This window comes from Phyllobates terribilis, unplaced genomic scaffold (assembly GCF_046119375.1).
Source record: "Phyllobates terribilis strain yellow unplaced genomic scaffold, ASM4611937v1 Scaffold_1__5_contigs__length_1240528914, whole genome shotgun sequence".
NCBI classification, from domain to species: domain Eukaryota; kingdom Metazoa; phylum Chordata; class Amphibia; order Anura; family Dendrobatidae; genus Phyllobates; species Phyllobates terribilis.
In genome coordinates, this window is record NW_027362761.1 from 619,826,664 (window position 1) to 619,849,008 (window position 22,345).

Here is a 22,345-nt window from a genome sequence, read left to right on the forward strand (position 1 = left end):
GGTAAGACGCTTCTGGTGTTGTCTATTGGTCATCAGTGGCTTGACACAAGGAATACGACACTTGTAGCCCATGTCCTGGATACGTCTGTGTGTGGTGGCTCTTGAAGCAATGACTCCAGCAGCAGTCCACGCCTTGTGAATCTCCCCCAAATTTTTGAATGGCCTTTTCTTAACAATCCTTTCAAGGCTGCTGTTATCCCGGTTGCTTGTGAAACGTTTTCTACCACACATTTTCCTTCCACTCAACTGTCCATTAATATGCTTGGATACAGCACTCTGTGAGCAGCCAGCTTCTTTAGCGATGACCTGTTGTGGATTACCCTCCTTGTGGAGTGTGTCAATGACAGCCTTCTGGACATCTGTCAAGTCAGCAGTCTTCCCCTTGATTGTGGAGCCTACTGAAACAAACTAAGGGACCTTTTTAAACACTTAGGAAGACTTTGCAGGTGTTTTTTGTTAATTATTGTAATTTACTGAGATAGTGACTTTTGTGTTTTCATTGGCTGTAAGATCACTGTTTGTAATGACTCTATATATCTAATCTATATAATTTGTAATAAAGATATTTTTAATGGGTCTTTCAGTGTTTAGCCTCGCTCGGTAACAGAATCCTCTCCAGTATTAGATCTCTGCTTTCCAATTCGTGCCCGTACAGTTTGCCTGGTACAACCGATATAGTGTAACTCGCAGCTGCCATAACAAGACTACACAGTGCAATTCGCCGTCCATGTGGGGTTTCGAGGTCTATAATTTCCCCCATCATGTTACAAACTACAGCCCCACATTGGTGGTTGATAGATTTCCCAGAGTAACATGTCATAGAAAATATTAAAAATCTCTGAAGTCACTCACCCCGCCTTGCTCCTTTTTCTTATCACACAGATTTCCTGTAAGACAAGAGCTGGCAATCTAGCGAACACTCTCAGAAACAGACTTACAATGTGCATAAAGAAGTAGGAAATTAAAATGCAGGACATCCTTTTGAAGCCAAGTGCCAAAGAGAATGTCTATTGATGCATAGACAAAGAGATTTAAAATAGACAGAACTCTTTTCAAAGAGTTGAACAACAAAAGGGTACATGTGTTTATACATAAACAGGGCAGTGGAAGCCCCTTTTGTCCTCAGGAGATGCAGGTTGGATTCAAGTAACACTGCGGTTTCCTGCAGGGGAAACGTTACAATAAGCCAGCTCAAACTTAATGTCTCCGAAAGGATATATTGAATATCGAAATTTGTATAAAACCAATATTGATGAAACCTACATTTTCCACGACAGGGCTAATAGGAGAAAAAGACGCATAATTTTTCATAAATGTAGCCCATGCCAATGAGCCTCAAACCCACAGTAGCCAGATAACTGACAGCTATATCAGGTTTACTATCTATGGAAAGGTAAAATCCCGATGGAAAATATGCGATAATTTCACTCCCAACGGTCACAGAAGTTCGAGATTGCCGCCATAAGTTGGGATTTTCATAAAATCCTAAAGGGCTGAGGACATCCCACAACCCAGCCCACAAGAGGTCATCACGGGGAGTGTGTGTGGAACTCGGGCTGATAAAAGATCCAGGCCAATTATGTGTTCCATGCTGAGGAAGATACATGTCAGTATACGCTTGATCCCGTTAACCAGACGCTTTAAACCGGATTGCTTCCGTCCGCTGACTCGTCTCTGCGAGCGGCATAGTAAGTTTCTTTTCTTTTATCCCTTTTATGTAACTGTATATGCTGTATTGTTTTACCCTCCCTTTATAAAATCTTTTGTATATCTTTTTTTGAAACACTACCCCCTTTTGGATTAAATATAAAATTTAATAGTCCTGTTCCTTTTGTTCTGTAACCGCGCCCCAAAGCCATATACCCTACCAGAACCAGGCCTCCAGTCAGCCTGTATTTTAAAAATCGACTGGTGGTGACAGTAAGTAGTTTGGGGTTATCGTGAAGTTAGCAGTGATTGTATAGGGGTATATACATATATTCCATGCATTGGAATCTGGATGTGTATATACCATATGCTCACGGTTAGTTTTCAGATAACCGGCCTATTAGTGTGAACAGCCTCCTTCATTGATTGTCGGCTAATCATGTCATTGTCCGGACAATAGTGGATAGCAGAGAGCTGTTCGCTCAAGAGATCAATGCTGGTGGTTCTGCGTGACCTTTCCGGCCTGCGATAAACCTTGACAATTTATAAGACCTCTTTTCATCTGTGTGAAATTATTTGGACGTCTTCTCAGCCACTGTAGCAGAAGAAAAAACCCTCAAAAAGTTATTTAAAAAGCAATCTGAAAGAAAAATTACAAAACCTGCACATAAAGGGGGGATGGGGAGTGATTATTGGGCAAAAATATCTAACTGAAGCTTATCGTATAATTATCATCAACCCTTCCAAAAGGATCCGTCCCATTTCCTTCAATAGAAACGGAGTATGATGATCCAACAGCTTTCATACTGCAGTATAGTAAAGGGAATCCGACAGCAGCTGTGTAATCTGAGAGCAGCATGATGTAGGGGCTGAGACCATAGTTACATACATAGTTGCATAGTTTATAAGGCCGAAAAAAGACAAGCGTCCATCCAGTTCAGCCTGTTTCTTGTGCACTGCAGCTATTCCGCTATTCCTATACCATGCGGTATAGGCCAATTTACATCATTGAGGAAAAATTCACTTCCCGACACCAATCTGGCAGTCAGATTAAATCCCTGGATTAATTAACTAAGCATAAGATGTAATTTTATTGTTCTCCAGAAAGGCGTCCAGGTCTCTCTTGAACTCATTAAGTGAGTTGGACATCACCACTTCCTCTCCCAGAGAGTTCCAGAGTCTCACGGCTCTGACCGTAAAGAATCCCCTTCTATGCTGGTGCAGGAACCTCCTTTCCTCCAGACGCATAGTGTGCCCCCTCGTCTTTGTCACCATCCTTGGTATAAACAGGTCATGGGAGAGATCTCTGTACTGCCCCCTGATGTATTTATACATGTTTATGAGGTCTCCCCTAAGCCTTCTCTTTTCCAACGTAAATAGGCCTAATTTTGACAACCTCTCTGGGTATTCTAGTCCCTCCATTCCCTTTATTACCTTAGTCGCCCTCCTTTGTACCCTCTCTAGCTCCAATATGTCTTTTCTGAGCACCGGAGCCCAGAACTGTGCACAATATTCTAAGTGCGGCCTTACCAGCGCTTTATACAGAGGAAGAACAATGTTCTCATCATATGCCCCTATTCCTCTTCTGATGCATGCCATGACTCTATTTGCCTTCGCAGCTGCTGCCTGACACTGGGCACTCCAATTTAATTTGCTATTAACCAAGACGCCCAGGTCCTTCTCCATGTCAGATTTCCCCAACGGTTTCCCATTTAATATGTATGGGTGACTGCTGTTTTTCTTTCCCATGTGCATGACCTTACATTTATCGGCATTGAACCCCATTTGCCATTTTTTGGCCCAACTCCCCAATTTATCTAAATCCTCCTGTAGCTGTGCCCTATCCTCATCTGTATTAACTACTTTACAAAGTTTAGTATCATCTGCAAATATTGCTATTTTACTATGCAACCCTTCCACTAGATCATTAATAAATATATTAAATAATATAGGGCCCAAGACAGACCCTTGAGGCACCCCGCTAGTAACCCTGACACCCCCTGAGCTTACTCCATTGATAACCACCCTCTGCTTTCTATCACTCAGCCAGCTATTTACCCACTTGCACACATTATCCCCCAGACCAAGCATTCTCATTTTATAGACCAACCTTTTGTGTGGCACGGTATCAAACGCTTTGGAGAAGTCAAGGTATACAACATCCACTGACTCTCCCCGGTCCAGCTGTGAGCTCACCTCCTCGTAGAAGGCCATCAGGTTTGTTTGGCAGGAGCAATGCCATGATGCCAGCGATGTCACTTACTGGACTATTTTGGTACAGATTTGATGGAATCCCTGTTTTCTCTGCTATAGCAGGTGTCAGAATACTGAGCTGTGTATAACCCCACCCGGACGGCAGGTGAGGATGCCTGCAGATCCGCAGTTCTCCCCGGCGGCAGAACAGGAAGGGCGGGCCGCACCGGAGGGTGACGTGGCGGGCGCTGCCAGATGACTCAGCGGGCACGCCCATATGAGGCGGTAAGATGGCGGCCCGCAGAGTTGTCCGAAAGTACCGGCGTTTTTTGCCCAATGACGCACCCGGAAGGGGCGTTCTCGCTCCAGGGGAGGTGTTCCCCGCTGGGGAACCTATCCGGAAGCCACGCAGAGGGGTCAGGTGACCCGAAGGTACCAGGCAGTGGCCAGTATAAGAATGACTGGCTCCACTGCTGGGGTGCTTCCCAGCTCACCACATGTATCTTCATGATGGAGCATTGAGAGCAGCAGCAGCTACAAGATCAGCTGCTGCCTGTGGAGCCCCAAGAACAAGTGGTCCAGCGCCGCCCTCATACCAGTGGAGAGAGCAGCCGTTACACAGAGAGGCATGGTTCTACAAGGTCCAACCAAAAAGACTCAAGCAGGAGGAAGATTTCTACAGCCCCGAGGGAGAGTCCTCCAGCTGAGAAAGATCCTTCAACAGACCCGGTACCGTATGTCTGAGCAAGGGGTAAGTGATCTTTGTGAAAGTTCACTTGGTGATTGTCCCTTCTCCTTGTTAAATTTTCCATGGAAATAAGTGTGGTGCCAAATCCAAGCACAAGGAGTGTGCTTTATGTAAAAATCCTCTGCCAGACTCTTGCCTTAAAAGCCTCTGTCAATCCTGTATTGATCAGACAGTGCCTGAAGAAACCCCCCGATTTCTCCTGAGGGTTGAGACCCTTGATCAAGGAAGAGATATGCAAGGCCCTCTCCAAAAAAAACGATAGGACAGAGGGGAAGGGAACCTTCTCCAGTGTCTGAAAGCTCCTCAGTTCTCATTGGTACCGAGAATTCGGATGATTCCTCCCTATCAGCATCTTCAGACTCGGGTCGACAAATGTTTTATCCCCTTAACGAAGTTGACGCTCTGGTTAAAGCCGTCCGTACCACAATGGGTATCGTGGACTCTAAGAAAGAAAAATCTGTTGAGCATAGGATGTTTGGGGGTCTAGACCAGAAAAAGAAAAGGTGTTTTCCCTTGAATAGTAAAATAGAAAAGGTTAATTCAGAGAGTGGAAGAAGACAGAAAGAAAGGGCTCTCTTCCACCCTCATTCAAGAGGAAGTATCCTTTCAGCAGCAGAAGGGAAGGAAGGGAGACACAGATCCATTACTAGTGGGTAGGCAGAGCCCCACAGGATAGATCACCTCAGATTTATAAAAAAGTGACGACCGGCTTCTCCAACTTAAGCTCCTCCTACTCCCATGTTCTCCAGTCTGAAATTTGAGGTCGCAGAGGATAGTCGCTGCCTTTGCAGCTCCTCAGAAGATTTATTTTTACCAAAGGAGACCTGGACCCCCCGTGGTCTAGAGGTCTCAGCGCTGCCGGGACCCCTGGCAGACCTGCGTACCCCTTAACGAGGTCCCCGCAGTAACCTTCCGGCCCCGGGGGACATAGGGCACTTCCTGGCGGAGACTCACACCGCCTGTGGGGTCCCTGCGCGCTCCGCCGTGGGGGGAGCAAGGGGCACAGCGCCACACATCACTGGGGGGTCCCTGTGGCGCACAGCGGGGTAAGTACTCTGTGTACGAGTGCTTTAGCGGCTGCTGCGGCAGCCGCCGTTATTTCATGTGGTGATTTTCTGCTTTTCTGTATTTGCAGACGGTGTATGAGGATCACCGCTGCATTCTCTGACCCTGGGGGCTGGGGAGCAGGGACGGAGGAGCACGGCTCAGTTGGAACGGGGGGCGTGGCTTTATTATCTTGGCTTCCTGCCGTCACTTTTAGGCAGGAAGCCTTCAGGAGAGCGCGCGCTTTCTCCCTAAGCGCGGGTTCTGTGAGTGAGCTCGGGGGGTGGGGCTTCGCGTCGTTCGGCTTCCTGTCATTGTAGTTCTGACAGGAAGCTCCTGGCTTAGCGCGCGCTGAGCTCTCCGCCCCTCCACGTGCACCTCCGGCTCTCTGCTCCCCGTTCACCGCCCTCACAGCTCAGAAGGAGCAGTCACCGCAGCACTGGTGAGTTGTTTCTGCCTGTAGGCAGAAGCTCCCTTTTTTATTTCCATTGCAGAGCACCTTGGCTGACCTGCTAAGGCAGGCAAAGTGCTATTTGCCGCTACCGCCTTTCTGGACACTCTCACTTCTCTGACCTCTTAAGGCAGTGAGGTATTTAGCGTGTCAGCAGCATTAACCCCTTCTGAAGGGGTCTGCTCAACAGGGCTGTTAACTCTTTCTGGGGGTGCACGCTTCTGTTTCAGAGGGCGCTTCTCCCCAGTTTGTTAGGTTAACTTTTGCTCTGCAGGGCTGGGGTAACTCTCTCTAGGGGAGAGTTTTAACCCTTCAGTGCCTTAAAATAAAAAATAAAAAAAGAAGGGAATTTTTTGTGGAAGCAGGCTGTGTTAGCTATTTTCACACACCCTAGGTTACCATACTCATTCTAACATGCTGGCATCTGATGTGGGAGGCATGACGGATCAGGGACCAGGGGACGCGGACCTCTCTCCCGATCCATTTCAGGATCGGTCTCGCGTTTCTGATACACCCAGGTCTTCGGCGTCGAGTTCGACCCTTATTGATGTTAAAGTGGAGGCTCTCACCCGCTCCATTGACAGTCTTTCTAACCTCCTGGGTCATTGGTTGTCAGCTAAATCGCAACCAACACCACGAGGCAAGAAGCGCCACAGGGTGGCGCTGTCTCCTCCGCGCAGTGCATCGGAGGCTCCGGATTCACCTACAAGCTCGGTTGGCGAAATCTCCGATTCTGAGGATGAAGATCGGCAGAGTCATTCTGCTTCGCTTTCGGGCCGCGTGGATGCTCTTATTGGAGCCATGCGGGAAGCGTTACAGCTGTCTGAAGAGCCGACAAAGCCTGGCAAGTCGGCCCGGCTGTATCAGGAGTCGCGTCGGGCTCGTTCAACATTACCGGCGCATGAGGAACTTAACGAGGCAGTGGAGAAAGAACGCCGGTGTCCGGATAAATGCTTCCAGGGGATGCGGTTTATTGATGCCTTGTATCCCTGCGCCACGGAGACGATCGCTAATTGGGTACCCTCCCTGAAGTGGACGTTCCTCTGTCTCAGCTTAGCAAATCTTCCTTGCTTCCTGTTAAAGGAGCCTCTGGACAGAAGAACGGAGTTAGCGGCGAAGTCCATCTACGAGGCCGCGGGTCATGGATTCCGTGCGGCCTTGGGGGCCATGTGGGCCGGTGAAGCTTCTCTGCGGTGGTTGGACCAGCTGCGGACGGCATGGCAGGATGGAACTCCGCTGTCGGAAGTGGAAAGGCTTTTCCAGCTGTTGGAAGAGGCGACACGTTATGGCAGGGACGCAGTACTGGATACTACTTCCGTTCTGTCCAGGGCTCAATCTTCGGCCGTCACAGTCAGGAGAGCACTGTGGCTTAAACAGTGGACTGGAGACACAGTATCCAAACAAGGTTTGCTTAGTCTAGCGTACAAAGGCGGTCATCTTTTTGGTTCAGACCTCACGGAGCTGATTGCTAAGGCCAAGGCTAAGGATGCTTCCTTGCCTCAACGGAAGGCGGCGGCTTCCACATCTGGCAGGTCAAGTGCCAGTGGTGGTCGTCGGTCCTTTCGGACCAGGGGGCGGTTCGGTCAGCCTTCTTGGGGATCGGGTCGTCCCTCGGCTTCCGGTAAGAAGTCCACCCAGAAATCCCGTATTTCCTGGAAGCAACATTTCCGTCAGGACAAACGGGAGGTTGACAAGAAGCCCGCTAAGGCGGACTGATGCCAGGATTCCGCTCGAGGGCTCTTGGGTGGGAGGTCGTCTGCTACAATTCGGGTCGATTTGGGCGTCCCACATTTCGGACGCCTGGGTGACGCGGGTTATGTTGGCAGGCTATTTGAGTTTCACTCTCGTCCCCCGGACAGGTTTCGTCAGTCACGCACCCCGTCCGAGCCCAAGCTGGCTGCAGCACTGCTGCGGGAGGTAGACACTCTTCTGCAGCAGGGTGTGGTGGTACTGGTTCCGCCAGAGGACCGGGGAAGGGGGTTTTACTCCAACCTTTTTGTGGTCACCAAAAAGGAGGACAAGTTTCGCCCCATTCTGGATCTCAAAGATTTGAATCTGCATGTCCGGACCCGGAAATTCCACATGGAGTCTCTCCGCTCTGTCGTAGCGGCCCTGTCGCAGTACGATTTCTTGGTGTCGATCGACATCCGCGACGCCTATTTGCATGTCCCTATCGGCAGGGCTCACCAGCGTTTCCTGCGTTTCGCCATAGGTCAGGCCCATTACCAGTTTGTGGCCCTACCATTCGGGTTGGCCTCGGCACCCAGGGTTTTTACAAAGATTCTGGCGCCACTCATGGCTCTTCTTCGAAAACAAGGAGTTACGATTCTACCCTAGCTGGACGACCTGTTGATTGTGTCGCCCACAGCGGAGGAGGCGATGACTGCTCGCGATCTCTCCCTCCAGCACCTGGAGGACTTCGGGTGGCTGGTCAATTGGAAGAAGTCATCATTAAAACCGACGCGGTCAATCCTGTTCTTGGGGATGCATTTCGACACAGTACGGGCAGTGGTGTCTCTGCCTCCGGACAAACAAACGAACCTTCGTCGCCATGTCCAGGCTATGAGGTCGGCGATGGCGATGTCCCTTCGGGAATGTATGCGCCTTCTGGGTCTGATGGTGGCGGCAATGGAAGCCGTACCGTTTTCACAATTTCATTCCCGGGATCTCCAAAATCTTATTCTGACCAGTTGGGATCGATCGCCGACTTCACTGGATCGCTCGGTCGTTATCTCCTGCAGGGTGCGAGAGTCTCTTGGATGGTGGTTACGTCTGGAAACTCTATCCCTGGGGAAATCCTTTCTTCTCCAAGGTGGTCGGTGATTTCCACCGATGCCAGCCTGACTGGCTGGGGGGGGGGGGGGTTGGAACGACCTCTGGGTTCAGGGGGTCTGGTCGTCAGAGGAGTCGTCTCTACCGATCAACATTCTAGAGTTGAGAGCAATTTTTCTCTGTCTCCGACATTGGACGGTCCTTTTGAGCGGTCTGCCGGTCCGGATTCAGGCGGACAATGCGACGGCTGTCGCGTATATCAACCATCAGGGCGGGACGAGGAGTTCCAGACTCATGATGGAGGTCTCTCGGATCCTGGTTTGGGCCGAATCCAGGGTTCCAGCCATCTCCGCGATTCATATCCCAGGTGTGCTGAATATCTCGGCGGACTTCCTCAGTCGTGAGCAGGTGGATCCGGGGGAGTGGAGTCTCCATCCGGAAATGTTTGCACTGCTGTGCTCCCGGTGGGGGACTCCTCAGGTGGATTTGATGGCATCCAGGCTGAACGCCAGGGTTCCGACATTCATGTCCAGGTACAGGGACCCGGAGGCTGTGGCGGTAGATGCTCTAGTGGCCCCGTGGGACCAGTTCGAGCTGATCTATGTGTTTCCGCCAGTATCCTTACTTCCTTTGGTGATTCGGCGGATCAAACTGGAACGAGTATCAGCAATTTTGGTAGCGCCGGATTGGCCACGGAGGACGTGGTATTCGACACTGGTGTCTCTTCTGGCGGCGCCTCCGTTTCCACTGCCTCTTCGCCCGGACCTGTTAATCCAAGGGCCCATTCGTCATCCGGACCTGAAGTCACTTTGTTTGACGGCGTGGCACTTGAGACCGAGATCTTGAACCGTCGTGGTTTTTCGTCCGAGGTTATTTCTACCTTTCGGGCGGCCAGAGGTCCATCTACGACTAGGATTTATCACAGAACTTGGGAGTCTTTTTATTCTTGGTGTTCTGGATCGTCAAGGAACCCGAGGGTTTTTTCCATCCCCAACTTCTTGGCTTTTCTGCAATATGGTTTGGCCAAGGGTCTAGCAGTTGGTACCTTACGAGGTCAGGTATCTGCACTATCCGCGCTTTTTTGAAGGGCTATTGCTTCACGTAGGGACGTGCGTTCTTTTTTTCGTGGGGTTGCTCGTCAGTTTCCGCCTCGGGAGGCGGTTGTGGCTCCTTGGCGGCTTAATCTGGTCCTGGAAGCTCTTCAGCATGGGCCTTTTGAGCCTATGGATTCGGCTACGCTTTACTTGCTTTCTTGGAAGGTGGCCTTCCTGGTAGCGGTCACCTCTTTGAGAAGGGTTTTGGAGTTGGCGGCACTGTTTTGCTCGCCACCTTTTCTGGAATTTCTTCCGGATCGTGTGGTGCTTCGTACCCGTGGAGATTTTTTACCTAAAGTGGTGTCGCATTTCCACGTCAATCAGGACATCGTGTTACCTTCTCTCTGTCCGAAGCCGAAGAGTCCAAAGGAGCGGGCCTTGCACTCGTTGGATTTGGTGCGGGCATTGAAGTTTTATCTTACAATCACGCAAGGTTTTCGGAAATCGGACTCTCTTTTTGTGATTCCTGCTGGTCGTCAACGTGGTCAGCGTGCTTCCAAGGACACTATAGCTCGGTGGATAGGTTCGGCTATCCTGGAAGCGTACCGGCTCAAGGGCGAGCCTTGTCCGGTTAAAGTTCGAGCTCATTCCACGAGGGCTGTTGGTTCGTTGTGGGCTTTTCGTCAGGGGGCCTCGGCAGCGCAGCTCTGCCGGGCGGCTACCTTGCGCTCCGTTCACACCTTTACTAAATTTTATAAAGTGGATGTGAGTGCTTCCGCCGATGCGGCCTTGGGACGCAGGGTCCTGCAGGCGGCGGTGGTTTAAGTTACCTCTTTATTTTATTTTTTGTTCGGCGCTGGTTGCGCACTTACCTAAGTTGTTGGGGTGTTAGAGATTCTGCCACTATTTCCCACCCTAGAGTTTTGGACTGCTTTGGGACGTCCCACTAGTAATGGATCTGTATCTCCCTTCCTTCCCTTCTGCTGCTGAAAGATGGATTTTGGTAAGAACTTACCTGTAAAATCCTTTTCAGCGAAGGAAGGAAGGGAGACACAGCACCCTCCCATGGCAGAAGTATTTTTTTGTTTCTAGATGCGGCGCGACCCTTTCCTGATGGCGGTCATCTGGTCTGGGGTTGGCGCACTAGGGCTCTTTTCCAGCATCGCCAGCTCATCGCAGTTGTCAGGTCCAATGAGTTGTACCTAGGACTGTGTGTTTTTTTGCTGTTATTTGCATAACCTGTTTTCTCACATTTCTGAATTTTTCAGAAGGGGTTGTACTGTTCTGCTGGTGTTGTCTGCTCTTCCTTAGCTTGTGTACGGACTGGAGAACATGGGAGTAGGAGGAGCTTAAGTTGGAGGGGCCGGTCGTCACTTTTTTATAAATCTGAGGTGATCTATCCCTGTGGGGCTCCGCCTACCCACTAGTAATGTCTGTGTCTCCCTTCGTTCCTTCGCTGAAAAGGATTTTACAGGTAAGTTCTTACCAAAATCTGTCTTTTGATGAGGTATCATGCTCCTCTTGGTCCAAAGCCCCTAAGCTAGATGTGACCATTACCAAAGCCTCCAGGAAAGCTTCTCTACCCTTCGACAACATGGGGGCATTAAAACCTGTGGTGGCAGCTACCTGCACTTCCAGGTCTTTAATAATTTGGTTGGAGCAGTTTAAAGGAGGGAGCATCAAGAAGTCAAATCTGGTCTTCGATTCCTCTCGTTCAGGGTGCTGCAGCTTTTCTTGCCGACTCAGCAGACTCTGTAACACTGGCAGCAAGATCGACCGCCCTCTCAAATGCTGCTTGTCGGGCCTTGTGGTTAAAGTGTTGGCCAGGGAACATTAAAGCCAGGTCCAGATTGTGTTTCATCCCTTGAGAAGTAGAATATCTGTTCGGTCCTACTATGGATGAGATGCTAGAGAAGGCAGGGGATTCTAAAAAAGGGTTTCCATCAATATCCATGCCTAACTACAAGCAGTCATTTCCGAAAAAGAAGTTTATCCGCAGGAGGCCAGCGAAGGACCAGGACAAGTACGAGGAGCGCAGGCAGAGAGGTAGAGGACTGTTATTTGGATCCTCTTCTCAGGGAACCTGAAAGTCAGGGCAATAATGCTTAGCCCAGGTGGGGGGGGGGGGGGAGGCTTTCCTCCTTTTTCCCAGCCTGGGAACGCATCACTGTGAGCAAATTGATCCTCGGTCTGGTGAAGTCGGGACTGAGGTTGGAGTTTTCTACTCTACCTCGGTGAATATTTATGATTACTCCCTCTCGCTCCTCCCTAGAGCAGCAGCTATCCCTACAGCAGCAGCTATCCCTACAGCAGCAGCTATCCCTGCAACAAGAGGTTCATGACTTAATTACAAAGTCAGTCCTAGTGGAGGTTCTAGAAACAGAGGTCAGGGGTTTTACTTCCCTCGCTTCTTAGTGCCCAAACCAGATGGCTCCTTCAGAACCATAGTCAATCTGAAGTCCCTAAATATATATCTAAAGGTGTATACTTTTAAAATGGAAACACTGAAAACAGCAATAAAATTTCTCTTTTCTGGTTGTTACATGGCGGTCTTAGATCTCAAAGATGCGTACTACCACCTACCCATTCATACGGATCACCAAAAATTCTTAAGGGTAGCAGTGAATATGGAGGTGTAATTAAACACTTCCAATACACATTGCTTTCCTTTGGGCTAAGGTGGTTGCTGAGGCTATGGCTCATGTTAGGGGATAATGACAATCTCTCTCTATCTGGACTATTTCCTTGTAGGAAATTCCTTCCATAATTGTGAACATCACTTGAAGGAAGTAATGTCTACCTTGGAGAGCCTGGGTTGGTTGTTAAATTTACAAAAATATAAGCTAGTACCCTCAAATGTCTAGCAATTCATGGGAGTTCTGCTAGATTCAGAAAAGCAAGAATCTTACATACTGGCCCCAAAAATTAGAATGATTCAGCATCAGGTGAAGAAAGCCATAGATGTCCCCTCTATGTCACTTAGGAGCGCAATGTCCTTATTGGTTACCTTAATGTCCTGTTTCCCCGCAGTCTTATGAGCTCAATTCCACTCTATAGCTCTACAGTGGGATGTGTTATATTATGAGTCAGTCCTAGGGGGGCATCTGGAAGGTAAATTAACATCCCTGCGCTCGACTCAATCCCTTCGGTGGTGGTTGGATAACACAAACCTGTCCAGGAGGGTTCCCTGGGGGGTGAGCCCCTCCCAGATGTTAGTCATTGATGCAAGTCCCTCAGGTTGGGGAGCCCATCTAGGAGAAGAGCTAGTCCAGGGGGTTTCGTCAGAGGATGAGAAAAAATTCTCTAATGCCAAAGAGCTATTGGCGATAGATAAAGCGGTAAGCAAATTCCTTGTATCCTTGCAGGGCCAGGACGTCAGGGTGTTCTCGGACAACTATGTAGCTGTGGCTTATATAAACCACCAAGGGGGTACCCGGTCAAAAACACTGAGTGGCAGAAAAACTGTTGCAGATGGCAGAAATTCATCTACTCTCCCTTACTGCCCCACATATAACAAGAAGTGAGAACACCAAAGCAGACTTCCTGAGCCTCAGTACTTTAAAGGAAGGAGAATGGATGTTGAATCAACAACTTTTTTCGGATAACCCAGGTGTGGGGTCTTCCAGTGGTGGGCATATTCGCGACCAGAAAAAAATCGAAAAGAGAATTCTGCTCTCTGAATCCCAGGGAAGATCCTCTGATGGTGGACGCTCTTCTGATTCCATGGAAGTTCAGCCTGGCTTATGCCTTTCAGCCGATATCCTTGCTTCCAGCAGTTATAAGGAAAGTCAGGGCAGACGGAGCGTGAATATTGCTCCTGGCACCCTTCTGGCCCAAGAGGCCTTGGTTTTCCTGTCTGAGGAAAATGTCAGTGACAGACCTGTGGATCCTGCCGGAGAGCCAGGACCTCCTTTCACAGGGGCCATTCATCCACCCTCCAGCTCCAGACCTACATCTGACTGCGTGGAATTTGAAAGGACATTATTAAACGGAAAAGGGGTTTTCATCCAACCTAATAGAAACCCTTTTGTGTAGTAGAAAGGCGGTTACCACACATATATGCTAGAACCTGGCAAAAACTTCTGTCCTTCTCAGGTGTTAAGGTGGAAAAAGTGGCACCTGTAGGAAAGATTTTAGAATTTCTTCAAAAAGGCCTAGAATTGGGGTTGTCTACTAGTACACTGAAGGTTCAGATCTCAGCATTGGGTGCCATGTTTTCCTGTGATCTGGCAGAAAACTACTGGATCTCACGATTTATTAAAGCATCGTTTATATCCAGGCTTGTTGTAAAATCTAAGCTGATGCCTTGGGACTTGAACTTGGCCGTGGCGACCTCCTGGGCAGAGAAGACTGATGTCGGCATAGAGGAGATATGTAAGCTTCTACCTGGTCTTCCTCTCTATGTTTTACAAGCACTGTAGGCTAGATATGGGTGTTTCTACCGATCTCACCTTTGGGAGAAGGGTGCTCCAAGCTGTGGTCCCTCCCTAGAATTTTCCTCTCTGTAATTCTCTTGTGGCACGGTCATGGGTGAACAAACAAAGTCTTAGTTACTTACCGGTAATGGGATTTTTCAGAACCCATGACAGCACCCTTATATTCCCTACCTTCATGTGGTGGGAGCACTCCTTTAAGTGTATCATATCTCATGGTTATAAGGTGAAAAAAAAAAATATGGGAAAATTTCATAGATAAACACATTGCTGTCAATTGGATTGTTGTACTAATCTTGGGGGTCCTCTCATGCTCTGTAAACAAAACTGAGGCGGAAGAGAGGTGCCGCCTTTTTAAGTCTGTAGGTTTCCTGTCCTTGATGGGCGGATATCCTCTCTCGTGGTGCCGTCATGGGTTCCGAAAAATCCCATTACCGGTAAGTAAATAAGACTTTTCTGTTGAGTCCCATTTTAAAAACAGACACGTGGGACCGTGATGGGGACTCGTTTTGCCCCAAATTTTGAAAACTTGCTCATGAAGTCTTTAAAGTCCCCCCATATTAAATAGCATCTTGTTTACGAACAGCAGATAATTTATTATTGAACGTTCATAGAGGACCTCTTCTTGATTTGGAGAAGGCAACGGTTAGAACTGGAAACACTCCTGGTAGAACTGAATAAACTAATGGGGGGGCCCAGTAAACACATGATTTATCTTTCAGTCTTGCAACATCAGGAAATATTCCATGATCTTAAATCCTTTCAAACTAAGACCCATTTTAAGAAGGTGGATGCAAATAGATGTATGGAAATTAAAAGTGCACATTATAAGCTTTGGATAAAGAATACACTATTCAGCCAATTCCAACATATCCGTAAGAATTCTTCTCCAGGGCAGAATTTTGAAACTTGAGTGAAAATGCTCAAACTATTTAATGAGCAAAAGTACCCTAAAAAACTGTTAGGAGGAGCCTATCATGATTTAAAGGGATTGTCTAGGGAGGTATTAAAAGGAGAAACAAAATATCATTCAACTGATGGAATCGGGTTATAGTTGTAATTTTGTTACCACCTTTAATTCTGCACACGATTATATTTTTATAATGAAAAAAAACCAAAAAAACATTGGTCACCAATCCTGAAGGTCCCATTATTAAAGCAGATAGTGGAAATATACTACTTGCTCTTAGTCATCTAAAAAAAAATCTAAGAATTACAATTCCTGGAGGAACATTTATAAGACCCCTCTTCCTCGATGTTGTAAGTGCTGCGAGAATATCAACCACCAATGTGGGGCTGTAGTTTGCAATCTGACAGAGGAAATTATAGACCTCGAAACCCCATATGGACAGCGGCTCGCAGTATGTAGTATAGTCATTGCTACAGTATATCGGCCGTACCAGGCAAACTGTACGGGCACAAATTGGAAAGCAGAGATCTAATACTGGAGAGGATTCTGTTACCGAGCGAGGCTAAACATTAAACTACTAACAATAAAGACTTTTCCAGTATCTCCATAACTCCTATTGACCAGATACAAGAACATCCGATAAGATTCTCGTATTCTCAAGGTCTCCTTCCCAATGGATTAAATCAAACAGTTGAGTCCGTTCAATGATCGAGTAGGGATAGACTGTAACAGACCAGAGTTCACACTGCTGCAATCTCCGAGGAAGGTGAGGGTCCACCTGATAGGTTAAAGAGAACAGTTGAATCCATCCAAAAGGTGAAGGAGTTCAGGGTCCTGTAGAGCAACATTCACATTGGTGCGATTTCCGGCTGAGATGATCTCTCCACTGTTTGTATTAGATCCAGCATCATAAACCACCTCATTGTTTGAGCGATAAAGATTAGATCATAAACCCCATGTTGTGACGTTAATTTGGAGCAGTACCGCTCCTATCTGGTGACTGGATTCTTCCTCTACATAACACTGATCTTGTGATCCACTCAGATTATTAGTGATTGAAGATGGAACTTGTCTGATCCAGTAGAAGAGCAGGATGGTAATACTGGGGACATAATATAATCTTCTCCATACTAATATAGATACTCTGATACTGATATATGCATCCGCTCTCCATTATTGGAAAGATGAGTTTCTTATGATATGCTCACTCTCTGTATAATCCCATTTTCCTGTACTGATATGTGGATGGAATGGGTGGCGTTGTCGGGGGACCCATGGGTGGCGTTGTCGGGGGACCCATGGGTGGCGTTGTCGGGGGACCCATGGTCGTCCTCCACCATGACCCGCTCACCACTTTATAGGTTTCATGCTTTGTCTGCACATTTGATGTTTGGCCTGAGGAAGGAGGCAGCTGTTCTCCTCTGAAACACCATGCCTAATCAGTTTATCTACAGTACCTGGAAAGTCGTTGGAAATAGACAGCCCGTGGTGTCCATAGGCCTCTGAGTGAGATCAGAGATAGAAAAAAAACAGTTTTGCTCCTGATTCCAACTTACATCTCCATTTTTCATTACAGGTGGCGTTTTCACCTCCATTTATTTTAATGGAACAACCCAGAATGCATCAGTATTGAATACAATTCCCATTGATGCCTCCCCCATTCCATATGGAATTCCCACTGTGCTCCAGGGTTTGTGGTCGCTCCATCAGGCACATGGCCGGAAGCCGTGGTCAGAGCTGTTTAGTCCAGCAGTCCACCTGGCCAGGCAGGGCTTCCTGATGGACAGCAGCCTACATGCAGCATTGGAGAAGAATCAGATGAAGATCACATCATCCGAGAGTCTGCAGCGTCTTTTCTATGATGGCAATAGCCTCAAAACTGTTGGCGCATCAGTAGCAAATGTTCAGCTGGGAGATGTACTGGAGATTGCTCGCAACATGGTTGATCCGGCACTGCCTGACGCAATCATCCAGAAATTACTGAGTGACATTGCTGTCACCGACAGAGAGACCTTCCGAGAGACTCTTTCCATGGGGCACCCTATAAGTTCAGATCCGGTACAGATTCATCTCGATGGGTTCACACTATTCAGCTCCTCTGTGCCCACATCGGGGAGAATCCTCTCCAGTTCGGTCCAGGAAGTGTACCAGAGACACAAGAACATGTCTTCTGCCACAATCTCCGAGATCCTCATCAATTCCTTGAAGGCCATGTACCAGGTGGCAGGTGCGTGGCCTCCAGACCCCACTGAGAATGGCTCCGCAGCGGGGGTACGGAGCCAGCAGGACGTGGCCCCTGTGGGAAGTAATGTTCTAGTAGCAGACTCTAATGGAGACCTGCTGGTGATTTCCCTCACACTGAACAGCACCTTTGGTTCTGGATTTGTGTCTCCATCCACAGGAATCCTCCTCAGTGACTTTGTGCAGGGGACAGCTTCTGTGGTGTCACCCACCGTCTTGTTCTGGGCTTGTCCCTCAGTGTTATTAGGAAGCGATAATGAAGTAATGGGCTTGGCCGGGCGAGGGGGAAGTTCTCTGCCGTTCTCTTTGGCACAAGTCCTCCTAAGTCAAGTTCTGCTGCAGACGGACCTTCCAGAATCCATCAACTGGACAATGCCGGATTTTACCCCTGCGGACTCTGACCCGTGGCTGAGGTACTTTGGTCTACACGGTGGTGAACCCGAGACACGTATGGCGATAGAGGTGCGGGCAGAGCATGTACACGTGGTGACGGCACCAAGCTGCTCCTGCCACCATGCTGGACTGTGAGGATGTGGTGGCTTCTGGTAGAGGGTGCCACCATACTCTTCAGCGTCTGAGTGCTAAACTCTATAACCACTCCCATCATCTCCCCAGGGACTGTAAGAGCAGAGATGAAGACTACGACCGCTCTCAGGAATTTCCCAAGTCGCAGTATAAATCCCGATGACCAAGAGTTATAAACCCCGAGCTGTTATTCAGTCCCTGAGCAGAGAGGGCGCCACGAAGACTCTTCCCCCTCAGTGTGCGTTCTACTCTGTGTTACATCCCAGACCACAGGTGGCGCTGTCTCAACATCTGATCGTCTAAGAAAAGCCCCGATAATAGAGTGCGGAGAGCCAAGGAAAAATAGAATGTTATGTACCAAGCAGCTCCGTCCCTCTTTACTTACCCTGCAGCTGCTCTCTCCCACTAGTGATGCCACCAAGGGTATGTAGAGGGGTGAGCAGGGCACAATTAAATAGCCGCCATTTATTACACTGTCTGGTTTTATTGTAAAATGTAAACATTTGCCCCAACATGCGCCTCGTCCGAGTGTCACACAAGACCGTGTCTGGCACGAGGGGGCCTGTACTGCGCCCGTGACCCCCGACCGCCAGTGCAGGACATGAAGACCTGGAGTCAGAAGACAGGAGTCCATGGAGCCTTCTATTCAAGTAAATGTGGAAGACGACGGTCGGGGCTTGGCACCAGTCTGCCATGTGTAGCACATTCCTCCGAGGGTCCTCCACCACCAGGCACATCCTGAATGAGGTAATACTGATCGCGGGGTATCCTCTGTGGCATTGACTTCTCACCTCCCCGGTGCGCACATTCACACATGTCCTCCCCCTCATTCGGCTTTCATGTCAACTGGTGCAGATGCTGTTTATGGAGACGGAGCCGGGGTCCACCAGTCCCAGCTCCTCCTGCTCATTGACGCACAGCTGGTACCCGCAGCCCTTCCTGCGGGCCAAGGGGGCCACCCTCCCATCAGGCTTGGCCCGAGGTGGAAGGAGAAAGCCCACGCTGCCTGCGATCAGCATGTGCCAGATGCTGTGGATGTAGAAGTAGTTCTCCTCGGTCTCCACAAAGGCATAGAGTGCCACAGCCGAGCTGGCGATGAGGGTCCCTGGGCACAGGTAGAAGAGCCATCGCTTCCAGGTCGGTGGGTAACAGTGCCGTCTCCGGATGGTGCGGAAGGTCTGAAAGAGAAGAGCGTTATAGAGTGGTGCGGCATGGGACCCCCAAGCTCTAGATGAAGGGTCCTGCTCATTATCCCTGCCTAGTGTCAGCACCCTGTGTATAGTGCTGAGGCGCGGGGATCTGGCAAGCGCGGGGATCTGGCGAGGGCGGAGATCTGGCGAGGGCGGAGATCTGGCGAGGGCGGGGATCTGGCGAGGGCGGGGATCTGGCGAGGGCGGGGATCTGGCGAGGGCGGGGCTCTGGCGAGGGCGGGGCTCTGGCGAGGGCGGGGCTCTGGCGAGAGCAGGGATCTGGCGAGAGCAGGGATCTGGCCGCAGGAACTCTACACACCTGGATCACACTGGTGTACATGAGCCTTAAAGGCGCGTTCAGGGGACTGTCCACTACTTGGTCAACCCTTCTTAGTGGCTACACGAGCGCTGCAGACAATCAGCGACCTCTAATGGCCTGCAGCACTCGCACTTCCCTCTGATAAAACAGGGATAGTCGCACTGCAGTGTTGACGCATTAGATCAATGTCACACAAATGCCAGGAAACCCAGCGCCGACATTGCTGGAACGCCACTAATGGGGAGGCGAGTACTGATTTTTTATTTTAAAAGAGGGAATAAAGCATTTAAAAGTGTTTGTCCACATACTGGAAAACCCCTTTAAGCAACTTTCCAGATGGTCTTCATTAAATATGTTCTACTGTTTTGTGGATGCAGAGTTTTTAAGTCCGTTATCTAGCCGAATGCTAATCTGTCACCGTTCCTGCCCAGTCCTGACTGCTCTCTGCCCTCTGTGATGAGATAGCAGGGGGAAAGTACACAAATCTGCAGTGGAGAGGGGAGAAAGTATTGCAGGATGGATGGATAAAACAGGCAATTGACAAGGAGAAAAGCATATAGAACATAAGTACAGGGTAAAAGGTGTGATGAGATATAAACTAACAAGGACAACAGTACCCTGACTTTACACACAGTTCACTTGAGAGAAATGCAGGCCTTACATTCATCCTGTATTATTACCGGGAGAGACACAGGCCTCACGTCCAACCTATATTACTGGCAGAGACATAGCCCTCACATCCAGCCTATATTACTGGGAAGAGACACACAGGCCTCACATCCAGCCTGTATTACTGGGGAGAGACACACAGGCCTCACATCCAGCTTGTATTACTGGCAGAGACACAGACCTCACATCCAGCCTGTATTACTGGCAGAGACACAGACCTCACATCCAGCCTATATTACTGGGGAGAGACACACAGGCCTCACATCCAGCCTGTATTACTGGGGAGAGACACACAGGCCTCACATCCAGCCTATATTACTGGGGAGAGACACACACCTCACATCCAGCCTGTATTACTGGCAGAGACACAGACCTCACATCCAGCCTATATTACTGGGGAGAGACACACACACTTCACATCCAGCCTGTATTACTGGCAGAAACACAGACCTCACATCCAGCCTGTATTACTGGCAGAGACACAGACCTCACATCCAGCCTGTATTACTGGCAGAGACACACAGGCCTCACATCCAACCTATATTACTGGGGAGAGACACACACAATTCACATCCAGCCTGTATTACTGGCAGAAACACAGACCTCACATCCAGCCTATATTACTGGCAGAGACACAGACCTCACATCCAGCCTGTATTACGGGCAGAGACACAGACCTCACATCCAGCCTGTATTACTGGTAGAGACACACAGGCCTCACATCCAGCCTATATTACTGGGGAGAGACACAGACCTCACATCCAGCCAGTATTACTGGCAGAGACACAGACATCACATCCAGCCTGTATTACTGGGAGAGACACAGACCTCACATCCAGCCTATATTACTGGTAGAGACACATACCTCACATCCAGCTTGTATTACTGGTAGAGACACATACCTCACATCCAGCCTGTATTACTGGTAGAGACATAGCCCTCACATCCAGCCTGTATTACTGGCAGAGACATAGCCCTCACATCCAGCCTGTATTACTGGCAGAGACACATACCTCACATCCAGCTTGTATTACTGGTAGAGACACATACCTCACATCCAGCCTGTATTACTGGTAGAGACATAGCCCTCACATCCAGCCTGTATTACTGGTAGAGAGATAGCCCTCACATCCAGCCTGTATTACTGGTAGAGACATAGCCCTCACATCCAGCCTGTATTACTGGTAGAGACATAGCCCTCACATCCAGCCTGTATTACTGGTAGAGACATAGCCCTCACATCCAGCCTGTATTACTGGCAGAAACACAGACCTCACATCCAGCCTGTATTACTGGCAGAGACACAGACCTCACATCCAGCCTGTATTACTGGCAGAGACACACAGGCCTCACATCCAACCTATATTACTGGGGAGAGACACACACAATTCACATCCAGCCTGTATTACTGGCAGAAACACAGACCTCACATCCAGCCTATATTACTGGCAGAGACACAGACCTCACATCCAGCCTGTATTACGGGCAGAGACACAGACCTCACATCCAGCCTGTATTACTGGTAGAGACACACAGGCCTCACATCCAGCCTATATTACTGGGGAGAGACACAGACCTCACATCCAGCCAGTATTACTGGCAGAGACACAGACATCACATCCAGCCTGTATTACTGGGAGAGACACAGACCTCACATCCAGCCTATATTACTGGTAGAGACACATACCTCACATCCAGCTTGTATTACTGGTAGAGACACATACCTCACATCCAGCCTGTATTACTGGTAGAGACATAGCCCTCACATCCAGCCTGTATTACTGGCAGAGACATAGCCCTCACATCCAGCCTGTATTACTGGCAGAGACACATACCTCACATCCAGCTTGTATTACTGGTAGAGACACATACCTCACATCCAGCCTGTATTACTGGTAGAGACATAGCCCTCACATCCAGCCTGTATTACTGGTAGAGAGATAGCCCTCACATCCAGCCTGTATTACTGGTAGAGACATAGCCCTCACATCCAGCCTGTATTACTGGTAGAGACATAGCCCTCACATCCAGCCTGTATTACTGGCAGAGACACAGACCTCACATCCAGCCTGTATTACTGGTAGAGACACAGACCTCACATCCAGCCTGTATTACTGGCAGAGACACAGACCTCACATCCAGCCTGTATTACTGGTAGAGAGATAGCCC

General features: G+C 49.0%; 2 protein-coding genes across 3 annotated transcripts in view; one reads left to right on the plus strand and one right to left on the minus strand.

Annotated features, from left to right (window-relative positions):
- Positions 1–18,471, plus strand: part of LOC141273032 (glutathione hydrolase 6-like) — a 224,564-nt gene extending 206,093 nt beyond the window's left edge. For both annotated transcript variants that reach the window (XM_073684353.1, XM_073684362.1), the window contains one exon: positions 16,809–18,471. In XM_073684353.1, the coding sequence (XP_073540454.1) occupies positions 16,809–18,001 (1,193 nt within the window). In that variant the 3' untranslated portion in view covers positions 18,002–18,471. The remainder of the gene's footprint in view (positions 1–16,808) is intronic.
- TMEM8B (transmembrane protein 8B) overlaps positions 17,730–22,345 on the minus strand; it is a 61,328-nt gene continuing 56,712 nt past the window's right edge. Inside the window, exon 13 of the mRNA XM_073684333.1 lies at positions 17,730–19,176. Coding sequence (XP_073540434.1) covers positions 18,841–19,176 — 336 coding nt within the window. The 3' untranslated portion in view covers positions 17,730–18,840. The remainder of the gene's footprint in view (positions 19,177–22,345) is intronic.